We start from the raw sequence: 15,713 nt of genomic DNA on the forward strand, positions 1-15,713 counted from the left end.
TATAAATCTCAAAAAAATAGATTGAGGTTGCGTGATTTCTGATATCAACAATTCATCCGTGATTTTTTCAAAACATTGGTCACAATATTTTTATAATACGAGTATTAAAATGTCAAAAGTTACTCAATTATTTCGCTCTGCATCTTTTGTTCCTACTTCTGGACTCCATACAGGAAGTATTTACGTCCATTGGCCATATTGTGCAAAACGATGTTCGTACTGCAGCTTCAATAAATATATTTTGAATCCGGAAAGAAAAGGACTTAAAACACCTTGGATCGTGCCGGAAAAACGACTAGTGAACGGACTTCTCATGGAATTAAGATCCTTGCTCAAAATTTCCCGGATAGAGAGTGTGACTTCCATTTATTTTGGGGGCGGAACACCAAGTCTAATGAGTCCAGAGTCCATTAATGTTAGATTATAAATACTCTATCAATGTACAAATTGTGTTTAGAATGATACATTTTTATTGTTTATAGAAGATATTGTCTTGGATTCGACTATACGGTCTGTACATTAATATTGTAATTTGTATTTTATCATCTTTTTTATTGGACAACAGAGTGTTGTTCAGGAACTAAGCGAGAATCTTCTAAAGAATGCAGAGGTTACCCTTGAAGTAAACCCTGAAGACATTTCAAACCACAAGGCATTAGATAAATTAAAAGAATTCAAAGACGGAGGGATCAATCGTATATCCCTTGGGGTTCAAGCATTTAATGACCAAGATTTAAAAGAAATGAACAGGGCTCATAGTTTAAAGGAGTCAATTCAAGCCATTCAGAACGCTTGTCATGTTTTTAGACCAGAAAGGGTCTCTTTGGATCTCATATTTGGACGAAATGACTCTCAAACATTAGGAAGTTGGTTGAACGAATTAGAATTTGCAAATACATTTGGAGTCGGGCATTTATCTCTTTATGAGTTAACCATTGATCGAGGTAATTTAGGATTTATGGCCTTGTTTTGATTATTAAATAACATAAAATAGGGACCCCTTTATGGAAGGATCGTAGTTCTGGTCGCTACCTATCCCCAAGTGAGGATTTAGTTCATAAAATGTACCTTGAGTCTCTAACTAAGGTACGAAGTTTTGGTTTCGAACGCTATGAAGTCTCTAACTTTGCCCTCAGTGAATTTACTCAGAGTCGTCATAATTCAACGTATTGGGAAGGGGGCGAATATATTGGAATAGGTCCTGGAGCACATGGACGGCTAGTTGTTCGTAGTCAAGAGGATATGGATCAGTACAGTGCCAAAGATATTCTGTGCAACAATACATCTCATCTTGACTACTCCGGAAGACACACCTCACATCATCGACAAGAAAGAGTACAAACATTGGAGCCTCATGAATGGGTTCGAGAAGTAGAGTTGATTGGGCACGGAACACGAAGAGTTCGTCCATTATCACCCTTAGATTCCTGCATAGAACTTTTAGGAAGTGGACTACGGACTTTGAAAGGTGTGAATGTTCACAATTGGAGTATATTGAGCAATGATTTAGGAGTGAGTTTTAAGGATCTAGTGCTTTATTCTAAAGAAACGCAAAGACTTTGGAAAGATGATTACATTCAACTATCTCAGAAGGGGTTATCCTTGAGTGACAAAGGCATGAATATAACAGATTATATAGCGGCATGCCTTGTATCTAATCTTGTACGCATGGAACAAGAATTACATAAATCATAATATCATCGTGTAAGCGTATGTAATCTTACAAATGTATGTGATTGTATATAAATTATATATATATTGCGTATTTTACTCTTTTGTCAAAAGTATTAGTAAAGAACAAGAAAAATATATAAGTAAGTATTTGATTTTCTTAGAGACGAGAAGATTCCGTGTCTTTTTGAATTTCCTTTCGAAATATCCCTTGCAATTCCTGCAAGCTTTTATTAGAGGTCTCGGGGACACAGCAGTAAGTGAATATTGCTAATCCCATACAAAAGCTTCCGTAGAACAAATAAGTCATACTACATCCAATGGTAGCTAGGAGTGTTGGGAAGATTTTGACGACGGTAAAGATTGAAATGGACATGAGTCCGATGCTAAGGCTCGATGTCAGATTTTTAATTTTAGAGGGACATAATTCCCCCACGAGGAGATAGGGAATTAGATTCACTCCCAATCCGAAAAATAGAGAATAGAGACTCAGGAGTACCAGAGGAAGGATTTGAAATACCCAGCCTTATGTAATAGAAAATATATCTTATGAGAATTATGGCTGATTTATGAAGTATGCTAACATACCTCTACTGGCCACAATCTCCGGGCGGAAAAAGGGTTTCAGTCCAACAATCGCTGAAATGGCGAATAAACAGAGTCCCATCATGAAGGAGTGCGACATCAAGAGACTTCTTCTCTTAAATTTCTTGATAAAGAAAATCCCCAGAATTGATGCAATCACTCTCAGGAGTCCCACGCCGATGGCAGTATAGTAAGCCTCATTTCGTAGGTTCGGGAGGAACTCAATGATTATATCCACTGCATAAAATGCGACAGCATACTGACCCGTGGCTTGACTCAATGATCCTACGATGAGAAGAATCATAAGGGGCTTGAGCACTTCAAGGGAGTTTAGCTCCTGGATTTGCTCCTTGAATGAATTAGCCATTTTCCCATTGTTTTTAATGGTCTCTGTTATGTTATCAATCTCTGGTAAAGGATAAGGGGTGAAATAATCTGTTAATCATATTAAGTCCAGAAGTTACCTTGAGGAATGGAATCCAAGTCTCTCAACTTTTCCAAATTTTTGATAGCATCTTCCGTCCTTCCAATTTGAATTAACCAATATGGACTCTCGGGTACGCCACATAGAATGATCAATAGTATGGAAAGAGCTGTACAACCTGCTCCAAATACTGCAACATAGCTCCAATCATCAATGAGTGTGTCTGCTATGTAAATGACTGTTATACCAATATTCACAAATATGGATGGAAATGAGCAATTCAGATCCCGATTACGAAGCTCAGATATTTCCACCAAGTAGAGCTGCAGAAGAGAAAGAATGATGCCAAAGCCCTGGAATGAAGGAAATTGACTATAATTAAACAAGAAGTCCATTATAGTGATGACATTTCCGTACTTGAAAGATCCTGGAGACCATGAGAAGAGCAAATGACTCCTTGGCAAAAGGCAATATAATCCAACCTGTACAGGTTAAGCTAAGGAAAATTAGTAATGAAATTTTACGCCCAATTTTCTGTGCCAAAATTCCAGCCATGAAGCAACTAAAAATAGGGAAAATAGCCGTGATACTGGCTATAAATGAAAGAATGGTTCATTGTTATAAATATTTTGTGGGATCAGACTAGCTATAATACCTATCCAAGACTTTTCTTCGAGAGAGAATTTGGAACCTAGTCTTGGGAGCATGACAGCACTATATCCCAAAACGGTTCCAATGGCCATACCAGGAACGGCTCCGATGAGAATTGCGGCAAGAGTCTAGGTAGGAAAGGGGAAAACAGAAAATAGGATCTCATTCAATGAAATTTTTGAAATACGTGACGTATAGCGATACTTGAATGAGATGAATGACAAGGCAACTAGCATGACGCTTATTCTCTCCCTTCAAATGCCATTTATTTTGACATTTAGGTGCTATAATTAACATGTATGTGTGTATAATTTCAATGTAGACTTACTTGGCGAAAAAGAGCCGACTTGGGTTGTAAGTTAATCCACATGTTTCCAAACCTGAAAAAAGATTAAAAGTCATTAGATAATACCTAAACCCACATAGTATTCGATTATGCTCAAAATGGGGGCATCGTTCAAAGGTTCCTCATTTGAACTATGAGGGTACTTCTAGCCTTTGACATTCTCCTATTGTCGGAGGACATTAAATGGGGCATCAAGTTCACAATACTACGATAAATATCTATAATTTATGGTCTCCGTTAATTTCGCCATAAACTATTTTCCCTCGGAATATTTAGATTAAAGTCATTTTCCTGAAGGATATTTCACCTTGATATATAAATTAATTAGATTTATATGTAATTATTGTTTCTTTTTGGTTAAAATGTATGTTCTCTTTGAATTTTTGTACATCAAAATATGTATTAGGATCAAATGCATTAAATGTTTTTTTTTTCTGTCGGAATAATGATGAAACTTTGCTGTTGCCTCAAATTATAATGGTTGTTCAACAATCCATGAGTCTTTGTTAGTATGAATAATCAATCATGTATAATGATAGTTACAAACGGAGAAGTGACTTAACACTTCTTCTATTCAAATCATTGCCTTGTTTGTTTATTTTTGTTTTTCTTGTTAAACTATTTTTGTTACTTACTTTGACCTTGGTTTGATTACATTACAGAGTGAGGGTTGTTGCTGTGTACATTGAATTTTTGGCAAATGATTCCATCATTTTCCCAAGAGAAAACAACCATTTAATGCGTTTTATAAAAATATAAGTTACTTATTTTGAATACAAAATTCCAAAGGAACGTCGATTTTAACCCAAAAAATAATAATAATAATAATGATTACCTATAAATCCCATTTATTTATATGTTTAGGGAAAATATCCTTAAAGCAAATATTTTAAAGTAAAATTACATATCGCCATATTTTATTTTATTTTGAAATTTGCCAAAATTAATGAAAAAAAATTTCATCGAAAAATGAGTTATTTTTGTAGACTGTTTTAATATTTCTTATTTACAATGAAAAATGTTCAAAATACCATTACCAAATGGTGAGGGATTTGGAACATACATAGAGCGACAAAGCCAAAAAGAAACAAAATACATATACTCAATTAGCCATGAAATGGGAATCAATTAAATTGATTCGTTATTTGATGTTTGTTATTTGATGTCAAATAGTCTGAACATCAAATAACTATTTTGATTGTACTCCAAAGAAAAATATAATTACGTAAAGAGAGTAAACTTAAAGGCCACATCATTGTGATAGTTTATATGTTCAAAAATACATTAAGAATTCAAACGTGATCAAAATAGGATGATATTTAATTAAAGTCTACTTCCTTTATGATGTAACTACAAAGAAAAATATACACAGTCGCTTTATAAATATTTTTGAAAATAATCCTTTACATTGAGAGTTTAATCAACACTATCTGCCGGATGTATTTATAATTGTATTTGTTACACGACTTTATGTCGCTAGCACAAAAATTTACCGTTGTCAGCTGTCGATTTTTCTGTCCCCTCCCCTTAATATGTGTTCTGAACGTTGATGGGTTAGTTATTTGTAAGCTTCTCTGAATAGTTTATATAGTGGGGAAGAATTGGCTAGCTACCAACTGATTTTGGGCCTTTTTTTTTGCTGTTTCTTTTTGACTGAAAGGTTGCGTGATGCAATACACCTAACGTCGTGGAAAGTATAGATTGCTTCGGACGCTTGTATCGCCTAAGTTCAAGTCAACTGTTGTGTTAGTCTGCTGTATCATATACTTACATCTTTTTTTAAATCAAGGAAAAAACGAAAAATATTTATGTAGGTGACAGGCAGTTTAGCCTTAAATATGTTCGCCTACAAGTGGTTTCCTCGAGCGCACTCGCTGTCAAGCTTCTTTGCTGTCATACATGCTGGCCTCCAACATGTTTGGCCTGCTATATAATTGCCGTCAAATAGATCTTTTACATATCTGGCTCGTAAAATAGCTCCAAAATTCACATCACTAGTATGAATCTTAAAACAATACATTGCAATATACTACATGGTGCTAAGCCATTCGTGGATACCTTTTTTGGAGACATATCTTCAAGTTAATCAGTATTTGATTTAAATTCAATTGATTCAAAGCCATTAAGGAAAATGGTTCTATTAATCTAAAGTACTCGTGGAGGCCAAAAATTAGTGGACAACTTGAATTACATTTATGGAATTGACAAAAAACTTACTTATAAGATTTATTTTATAACTTTTGGGAGCGTTAGATTTAGATTTTTTTTTTGTCAAAAAGTCATAGGTATTCAATAAAAATTCAAAAAAATCTCAAATATTACATTTTTTGTTAAAAAAATTTTCAAAATCCATGGAAAAACAGAAAAATCAAAAATCCATTGCTCTTCACCAAAAATTAAATTTTTTGGAATGGTTTTTTCTAAAGTTCATAGCTATTTAAAGAAAAAAAAATTAGAATTTTTTTTTTTTTTTTGAAAAATACAATTTTTGGCTCTTCTGCATAATTTGCTATAATGTCCTTCTTTTTAAAGAAATGAATGAAATAAAAATTTTTACGCATATTTTCCCGTCAAATTTTTCCATCTTGACCAAAACAAAAATTCTTGTGAAAAGCAAAAAATTCCTTCATTTGGGAGGGGGAAGCGGACGCTCTTGACATCAAATAACCATATCCCTCAATATTTCACAGACATATTTTGGTCAATAATAAACTTTTTTTTTCAAATTTATTGTAGAAGTGGTTATATCCAAGAATGTTGACATTAGTAATTATTCTCTTCATTTTAGTTATGAAACTGAAATCGACCCTGATATGATTTTCAACCATATACATAATAATAAATTAATTTCTCATTCTTACATAATAAATTTTGATTTATTTAAAGTGCAATTTGTAACGTTTCTAAAGGATGAACACTCAAACAAATGGTAGTAAGCATAGCATTCTATTGGGTACTGCTGGTATCAAAAATGATTTTTTTTGTAGGAATATTAATTAATCAATTTGTTGATAAAATAATTTTGAAATTAAAAAAAGGTTTGATGAACAAAATTATAAACTAATTTTTAGTAAATTACAGTATAAACACAATAGAACAACCACAGTGGTACGAATTTTTCTTGTCCAAGAATAGTTCAATTACATACATACGTGTAAAATTTGAATGGTCATGTTTCGACTGACTTATTTCCCTATTTGAAACACCTTAAGAGGCTGGTATGGCTCCTCCCTTAGCAGACTTTGGCATCAAAATGATCCCATCAAACTTTCAAAACTAATGCTGCAAAGAAAGGAATCATGCTAGGGTCTGTTCTAACTAAAATGAGAAGGTGGGTTAGAGGGGCTTACGTTACTCCCCCTGAAATCAAGGAACTTTGTCGTGGCCATCCAAAAAATTATGGATTTGCGAGAAAAAATTCAAATGACAAAAGGCGTCTAATTAAAGGGAAAACAAGATTTAAAATTTTAACTTTGTAAGAAATTATGATCCCTCAAAATAAAATTCTGCAATCTCCTCCAGATACAAATCACTACTCTGGGTCCAATAGGGGCTGACCCTGATAATTAGTGATGAAAATCTTCTGTAAAATGGTCATGTAAAGAAAAGAAACGAAAAATCAACAATAATGATCTTGGTGCTTCATTAGATCAGCTACAATCAGCTGTGGCAATGGGGGAATGAGAAAAGTAAACTTTGATGTCGATACCCAATTTTACTCTGAGTCCAACAAGTAATTCATTTTTATTCATAACACAAGCAGCTGATAAAAAAACATAAAACATAGATCTTCTCTTTGCGGTTTTTCAAAAACCCCATCTTTAAGCATAAGTGAACATTTTACGACAGAGTCATAATGATAACAAAAAGGATTCCATCGCCGGTCTCAATCAGAATAACTTGCTGATAGAATGGGCCATAGTTATCCTTATTGTATCATAGCCCTTTCTCCCAAAAAAAAAGGACACAAATCAATTGGCAGTTTCCCTAATTCCTATACTATTGTTAAAAGATTATTGGGAATTATTCGAATTTGAACAATAGATCATTCAGATTCCACCTGAGAAGAACACTTATAAGGGAGGGAAAAGGAGTCGTCATATCAACAGCTAACCACAAAATGTACTAAATACCTTGGTGTAATTCGTCTACAAACTTTACTAACGTAAAGAGAACAAATTTTTATACAAAATACTTTAGCTCGCTTTTGTTTTGACACGTACATTTTTCATTAAATATGGTTTTAACTAACATGATGACTTAATATATGTGTGTAGTGATGTGTAAATCATTATTTATTTGGTCTTGTTCAGTCTTAGGACCGGTCCCAGAGGCGTCCACAATATTACATATATATATATATATATTTATTTATTTTAAACAGAGCTTGGTTTATGGATTTTTTTTTGGTAAAAAAAATCAAAAATTAATAGCTATTCACAAAAAATTTCAAAAATTAAAAGCTATTCGCATAAAATTTTAAAAATTATTTTTTTTTGGAAAAAATATTCAAAAATTAAATTTCAAATATTAAATTTAATGAAAAAACGTATCTAAAGACCATAGCTATTCATAAATAATGTCAAAACCCGAGAGTTGCTTATAAATAGTTTAATTTTTTTGCAAAAAAAAATTCAAAATAACATTTCAAATATTATATTTTTTGGAAAAACGATTACAAAAATACATAGATATTCGCAGAAAATTAATTTTTTCTGAAAAAAAATAAACTAAAATTAAAATATTTTAGAAAAATAATTCAAAATTTTAATTTCTCGGTAAAAAATATGTAAAAACCATTGCTATTTATAAAAAATTAAGTTTTTTTGAAAAAAAATTCAAATTTCACAGAAAATTTAATTTTTGAAAAAAAAAAAACTATAGATATTCACAAAAAATTAATTTTTTGGATTTTTTTTTTTGAAAAATTCAATTTTGTGGAACTTTAGATATTTGGGGAGGGGGTAACAGTCCCTCCGTCCCACTCCTGTGGAAGCTCCTGGGTCCTATCACTCCTTGGGACCGGTCCTTAAGACTGACAGTACTCTAGAACTGATTAAAAAAAAGGAACTACAGTTGATAGAATTCATCAGGGAGCAAACTTTATTAGAACTAGGACTGATATGGAGAAATTGAACTCGACTGACTAAATATAGACCAAAACAACACTTTATGTATGTTATTACTTACCCCTTCACTCAACCTTGTACTTTTGATTCCTTTGAATTGAAGCAAATTACTCTGCAAATACTTAAACATCCACCAACACCTTCAAATCAAACGTACTGAATGACTTTGATGAAAGAAAGGAAACCAAATGACTATTTTGATTTGAAATGGTTTGCTTACTTGTATTTTTGTTTTTGCTTTTATTGCCAAATCATTAAATGTACGCCTCTCTTTTTATCTTATACCTTAAATGTTAAGCCATCCATTCCCTGATATGTTTTATATTCTACACACATAGGCGGCGTGTTAGGAAAATTCTTCATTCAAAGATGACTATCGAATCACAAGGATATTCAGTTCCGTGAGAAATCTATGAATCGTCAAATTATGTTTGTACAATTTTGTTCATAATACTTAATTAAAAAGAGTTTTTTCGGTACTTGATTTGGTACTTTAAATCGGGTCTGTCTATGAAAAAAATATCAAATTTTAAAGCGCCCTCTGGTAGGAATAATTTTTATTAATCTAAATTTATTAAACAAAAAGTAATTATATGTATGTATGTTTGGCTACTTTAAAAAATGCATTTTTGATAGAAGAAAAAACAACAAAGTCTTTAACAGGGTTTTGTACGTAGCATGGAGCGTAACCATATACAGGGTGCATTATATATAGTGCACCCTAACTTATAGGCATTGATAGTATTTTTTATGTAGCATCGAGCGTATACATATACAAGGTGTATTTTATACAGTGTGCTTCCTAACGTATTAATATTTTTGATCTAAGTAATAACAATGTAGTCGTACTAATGAAATACTGCAGGCGTTTGCATATAGCATCGAACATGTATACAGGATGCACTGTGTATAGTGATCCCTGATGAATATCATATACAAATTTTTGATCTAAGAATTAATAATTCTGTCATATTGCAGGTGTTTTGCTTGTAGCATTGTGTATACCGGGTGCATTCTATAAAGTGCTCCCTAATGTATATCTTATACATATTTTTATATAATAATGTAATTACTGAATAATGTAAATATTAATAACAATTTATAATAATGAAGGGTCGCATATTTACAAGGTGCATTTTTTATGATACTCTATCATATACCCATACAGTATAAAGGAAAATTAATAATAATAAAAAAAAATTTAAACTTGTGTAATAAAGTAGACATTTTAAACTCTCTTTTCACTATCAAAAAACTTCTTTTTATTTTTACAAAATGAACGAAACTATAATATTAGCTATTGCATGCTTTACATGGTATATTGTCTTCCGTTCCAAATCATAGAGGTGATATTTTTGTACAAGAATACAAAAGGGAGACATGGTATTACTGAATTATGACACTTGTTACTATCAGCTGCCTGTTATATGATTTTGTGTGGAGAATTTGAATTTCTGCAATATAAAGGTGAGCCTTCTATATTTAAAATAGGATTAGTACAGGGAAAGCATATAATTATATTCATATATATTCATTTTGTTATGAATTTTTCATCAATTTATATCAAAGATAGACGAGAATTCTGGTTTCAGAGAGAGCGGTCAACACACCTACGACTTATTAAATAATGAAGAAAAAAACGAAAAGAGAAGAGCACATGCATCAGCCGTTTTTCCTTATTGTAATCGCTATACATAATTTTTTTTATAAACATAGCCCTTCTTTAGTCATTCATATATGGCGTTCAGAGTAGTGAGCTAACTCCCCCCTCCCCTACCCTCTCACTATGAAAAAGACAAAGGTTTTGTAGAGACAAGACGGTTCATGGATCCTTATCCAAGGTATCTGGGAACATTATATGTAAACTTGTATTATCGAAAAGATCCGAAACCCAAAGTGGGTTCGTGTATTCGAACATTTGCAGATCATAAAAAAGATCCAAAGTAACTTTCGGATCTTAAAATACACAAAAAAATGTACACATTATTTAGTTTTTTCTTCTTTTCCTCTTTTCAGTGTTCCTAACATTGATTGGGTGGTAAAAAAATAGTTCTCATTAAGCTTGGAACAGGTATCAACTATTAATGAATTATATAGATGGAAGAATGGGGAAAGTACCAATTGTACCATTTTCTGTTTCTTTAGGAGGAGACGTTGGGGGATATAGTAAAGGTAACGGCGCGTCGACAAAGGTTTGCTATAATAACGATAATCTATTTTTAAAAAGCTATTAAGTATACATAAATTATATTTTGGATAAGACATATGCTTAAAAAAAAGTATAAAAGTAGCCAATACAAAAAAGTTTATCTACATATAGAATCATTAATTTTTTAGTTCTGATTTGACCTATAAGTCATGGAGTCAATTCTTATGAATTCAAACATGATTTTGTGTGGGCTTTACTCTTCTATCGTGATAATGTAACCTTTATATTTGATCATTTTATTCAAAATATAGGCGTGGTACAAAAAGTCTTTGTCAATAGAGGGAGTCGATTTTCTCTAGATAAAATTTAATGGCTAAATGTATATTTATTAGAATATATCCAACGATTAGCAACATCCAAAAAATTTTGATACAATAAATTAATTCTTAAGATGGAGGAACATTATCTTCCTTTGAAAATAATAAATATTAGAGATATCGAAAGGGAACAACATCCTTGATACAATTTCAAAGGTCTTTGATGGAATGCAGTACAAATACTTTAGTATACTTTTGTTCGATAATACCTTCTTTCTCTTTTCACATTGAAATTTTAAATATTAGTCAACTGGAACAAATAAATCAACCTTTATATTTTATGATATTGTTCACACTGAGCGACTTACTTCAAATGATCAATACGGCTTCTTTTAAATTAAAACATAGGCTAAATTAGTCCAAACTTGAACTTATAACTCTGCAACAAATCATCAGTGTTATTTATCGTCTTAAACCCGCAAGTGATTGATTTAAAGTTGCATGTTCTCTCATCAGGAATAAAATTCTACTAGGATAGAAAAATAAAATAAAAACGTCATTCAAGACTCATAAGAAATCCCTCTATTATTTTTATAATAATGTTCATGACGTTTTAACAGATCAGCCACAAACATCTGTGACGAGGGGAAGAGAGAGATGAAATAAACACACCCACAGGTAAGAATTACTGCGATGTTGATCTTCAATTCTACTCCGAGTCCAACAATGGCCTACAATTATAACTCCACAAATAACTACTCAGGGTTACTTACTCTCTTGTCTGTCTCTGTTACTCTACTGATTAAATTGGATTGTATTGATACCACAGTTTCAGTTGATTCAGATACCATTTTTATGAACGATTTTGATTCCGATTTCTAATAATTACGTTTTTTTTTCTCCAAATTTTTAGTATTTGTAATTTAATTTAATTTTTCCCAAAAATTAATTTTCTGTTAATAGCTTGGATTTTTAACTTTTTCCCTAAAAATTTCATATTAAAGATTTATTTTTTGAGTATCATTTTAGATTTTTGATTTTTTTTTTGAAAAGACTAATTAAAAAAATTAATTTTAAAATTTTTTTTACCAAAAAATTTAATCTTTAAAATTTTTATGACTAAAAAATTTAATTTTTAAAAATTTTTAACCAAAAAATGTATTTCTTAAAAATCTTATAACCAAAAAAATTTTTTTTTTTTAATTTTATAACCAAAAATTTTAAGGTTTTTAAATTTTTTTTTTCATAACAATTCCAAAACCAGCTCGCATACCCACAAAATATAATCTTGTTGACACCCCTGACACTTGTTAATGTTTAGTTTTTTAGTAATTAGGGTTTGACAAGAAAATATATAAATATATCTATGAAGATAATGAGTTGTATATAATTTGAAATTCAAATAATTTAAAATGTTATTTCCTTTCCGTTCTCAGGAGACAATTTATTCGTCTTTGGCTCATATATATAGCCATCCACTATATTTCAATGGATGAACATGATATTTTTTATGTTTGTCCATTATAACTCCACTTATAATATGTTGAGAAAAAAAAAATCCGGAACCTCTTCACGTAGAAGCCTCTAGTTTTAAACTTAGGTTAGTGTAAACTATCATACTAAGTTTTTATATTGATTGACCATTTCAAATAATATAAGAGGAATTGTTTTTTTTTTAAAACTTAATCAGTAAATATATACCTCAATATAATAGAATTTGTGTGTATATACATTCAAAGTATAAAAAGTACAAACAATAAGTATCCAAAGTAACGTAGAAATGACGTAATATATAAATATTAAAAATCAAAAATTGTAAATGAATTGAATATAGATTTCCTATAATGTTATTTCAAATATAAATCAGGGGATTAAAATTTATATTGCTTCATTATTTTTTATTTTTCCTCTCCTTTTTCATTTTCCTTCCTTTTTCTATTCCTTTTCCCTCCTTTTCTACTTATTAAATATTCCTTGGTAATTTATAAAATCGCTGTTTAAATATTTATTTTAATTATTTTCTGTTAAATAAACTTAGAAAAAGACGTATTTTAAATACTTAAGACATAAATTAGTAATGCGGGAATAGAACACAATAAAGTTCAATAAGGAGAGACACAGTCTCTGCTCCTACCCCTCAGTAAGGACGAACTAGTTTATTATAAGGGTTGCCAGGTGGTTGAATCAAAATCGGCTATATATAAATATATAATTCTAAAATCGGCTAGTTTCGACAAAACGCCGTTAGAGTCAGTATCCTTCATCAATTCATGTATTACAATCAGGGACGCATCCACTGCAACCCCGATTAATATTCCGGGACATGGGTTGTCTTCCTTCCCAACGCGACAAACAAATGGGTTGGAACCCACCGCCAATTCATTTAATATCATCAGAAACGCCATCCACTATAGCCATCGTTGATATCTAACCCCTGAGTTGTTTTGCGCGACAGCAAGACTAACAAACGGTGAGACTCCATCATCAATTCCATTAATATCATCAGAAACGCCATCGACTGTTACTCCAGTTGATATCCCGGCCCATGGTTTGTTTTGCGTGCCAGCATTTTAGAAATTCTTTTAATAAGAGCTCCTAAGGTCTACTTTTGGGCACATCCCATATCTTCAGCAATAGTGATGCTATTTAAAAGAAATACATTTTCAATATCTTTTAATAACTAACAATAAGCCATAAAATTTTGATAAATGTATTTCAAAAAATAAAAATATTGTGTTAAATGGGTTATGAAATATATAATATACTTTTTTCAAGTTGTGGATAAATTACAATTGACAATGATAGTCTGAGAGGAATTACAAGATGAATATTAGTTGGTATAATGGACTTAAATGCTAACTACCAGATGATTTAGGCCGTTTGTCTGTTTCTTTTTGGATGAAAGGTAGCGTGATGTTCAAACGAAACAACAAACGGATAAAAAATCGGCTAGGTATATATAATTGTTCATTGCTAGAGGGATGAAAATTTTTAGAGCTCCTTAATATATAATTCCTCATAGCTTCAGCGGGACAATTGAGGCTGTTCCGGAAAAATTGTATTTACGAATTGATTTTTTTTTATTTAATTTTTCTATCAATATATTTAATCTCTATAATTTTTTGTGACTTACCGTGAATTTTCAATTAGAAATATCATTTTTTAACAAAAAAAATAAAAAAATCATTTTTTCAGCTGCTGTTTATAATGATCTTTTTCCAAAAATTTAATTTTTTATGAATAGCTCTAAATTTTTGAAATTTTTGGCAAAAATTTAAAATTAAATTTTTTTTTTTTTTTTGATTTTTTTTTAAGAAGGTCACTGGAAACCGAATGTTAAAAGATAATCACTAAACCTTTATATAGTAATGAGAAAATAAACTTTAATTAAGAGTCCACGTTGTGCTGTCCTACCCTTTATAGTTGCTAAAAGATATAATGTTTGGTTTTATGGCTGTTAAAGGGTTGAATGTTTGTTTTTGTAGTTGATATTTATTGAGATAGGTACTGAAATGCTGGGGTTAGATGGCTTGAATTGTAAAAACGTGGCGGTAAAAGGATGAGTGTACTCGCTTGGAATTAAAATGAAGGGAGATACTCGTTCAGGGGGAAGGGGGTCCTAAAACCAGGTAATACCAGTTATTACTTATTTAATATCATTTCTTAATATAAATTATTACGTTACGTGACATTCACAAACCACGTGATAACTGAGAGGGAGATCATCACCAACCTATATAATAACTGGATACTCAATAGGCAAAGAAAGGAGAGTCAACCGTCAGCAGCCATCTTAGGTACCTATAACTTGTATACGAAGATATATAGGAGACTTCTCTCTCACTTTGAACATTGGAGGCACAACAATATTCTCGAAGCTGTACAAGGCTTAAGATAAGCCTAAGATTCAAGTTCTTCTCTTTGCCCTTTTAGTCCAAATTAATGTCGTCTGTTAATAGGAATCTTTTTTCTAGTTAAAGCACTCTTACACTTTTAACGTTCAGCGTCAACACTCACTCACATCTTGCACCGTGACCTTATCCTTCTCATTGATAACAAATGTTATACAATAAAGTCAGTGTTCTTTGAGAAGCCAGGTTGCATTAGAACCAACAATAAACTAGAATCATTTTATTACAACCATCTTTGATACTATTTATTTTCAGAAAATACAAATATAATATACACATGATATTTAAGACCTTTAAATCACTTATTCTTAAAAAGAATCTGTTTCGAAAGAGACATTCGTATAAAATATTTTTTTAAATGCTCAGAAATGAGGTTGGCTTCATGATGAAGCCTAATTTTAGAATATGTCAAGATAATACGCTTTTGTAATTTAAGGATATGGTTATTTAATGGTGAGCTGTCAAGGCTATGAGATTCAAGTTCCTTAAATATCTATGATTTATAATTGCATATTTGTAGGACACGGCTG

General features: G+C 31.3%; 2 protein-coding genes across 2 annotated transcripts; one reads left to right on the plus strand and one right to left on the minus strand.

The window, feature by feature from the left end:
• On the plus strand, positions 1–1,844 carry LOC121124382 (radical S-adenosyl methionine domain-containing protein 1, mitochondrial). The gene is made up of 3 exons (XM_040719536.2): positions 1–415; positions 566–944; positions 995–1,844. Exons 1-3 carry the CDS (start codon positions 110–112, stop codon positions 1,693–1,695), a joined length of 1,386 nt encoding a protein of 461 aa, XP_040575470.1. The 5' UTR covers positions 1–109; the 3' UTR covers positions 1,696–1,844.
• On the minus strand, positions 1,732–9,024 carry LOC121124381 (uncharacterized). Its single transcript, XM_040719535.2, has 7 exons — positions 8,868–9,024; positions 3,660–3,711; positions 3,336–3,459; positions 3,098–3,273; positions 2,721–3,033; positions 2,260–2,664; positions 1,732–2,196 (listed from the first exon to the last, which is right to left on the minus strand). The coding sequence occupies exons 2-7, from the start codon at positions 3,699–3,701 to the stop codon at positions 1,832–1,834; spliced, it is 1,425 nt and encodes a 474-aa protein (XP_040575469.1). The 5' UTR covers positions 3,702–3,711; positions 8,868–9,024; the 3' UTR covers positions 1,732–1,831.
• Between the last annotated feature and the right edge of the window lie 6,689 nt (positions 9,025–15,713).

Source organism: Lepeophtheirus salmonis, chromosome 9 (genome assembly GCF_016086655.4).
Source record: "Lepeophtheirus salmonis chromosome 9, UVic_Lsal_1.4, whole genome shotgun sequence".
NCBI classification, from domain to species: Eukaryota; Metazoa; Arthropoda; class Copepoda; order Siphonostomatoida; family Caligidae; genus Lepeophtheirus; species Lepeophtheirus salmonis.

Excerpts from the sequence above, each read along its gene's own strand:
- LOC121124382 (XM_040719536.2), top strand. The coding sequence starts at position 110 with ATGTCAAAAGTTACTCAATTATTTCGCTCTGCATCTTTTGTTCCTACT. Across the intron at positions 416-565 it reads TGAGTCCAGAGTCCATTAAT|AGTGTTGTTCAGGAACTAAG; the intron begins GTTAGATTATAA and ends ATTGGACAACAG. Across the intron at positions 945-994 it reads TGAGTTAACCATTGATCGAG|GGACCCCTTTATGGAAGGAT; the intron begins GTAATTTAGGAT and ends AACATAAAATAG.
- LOC121124381 (XM_040719535.2), bottom strand. The coding sequence starts at position 3,701 with ATGTGGATTAACTTACAACCCAAGTCGGCTCTTTTTCGCCAA. Across the intron at positions 3,034-3,097 it reads TGGTCTCCAGGATCTTTCAA|GGCTTTGGCATCATTCTTTC; the intron begins GTACGGAAATGT and ends CCTTCATTCCAG. Across the intron at positions 2,197-2,259 it reads GGAGATTGTGGCCAGTAGAG|GCTGGGTATTTCAAATCCTT; the intron begins GTATGTTAGCAT and ends CTATTACATAAG.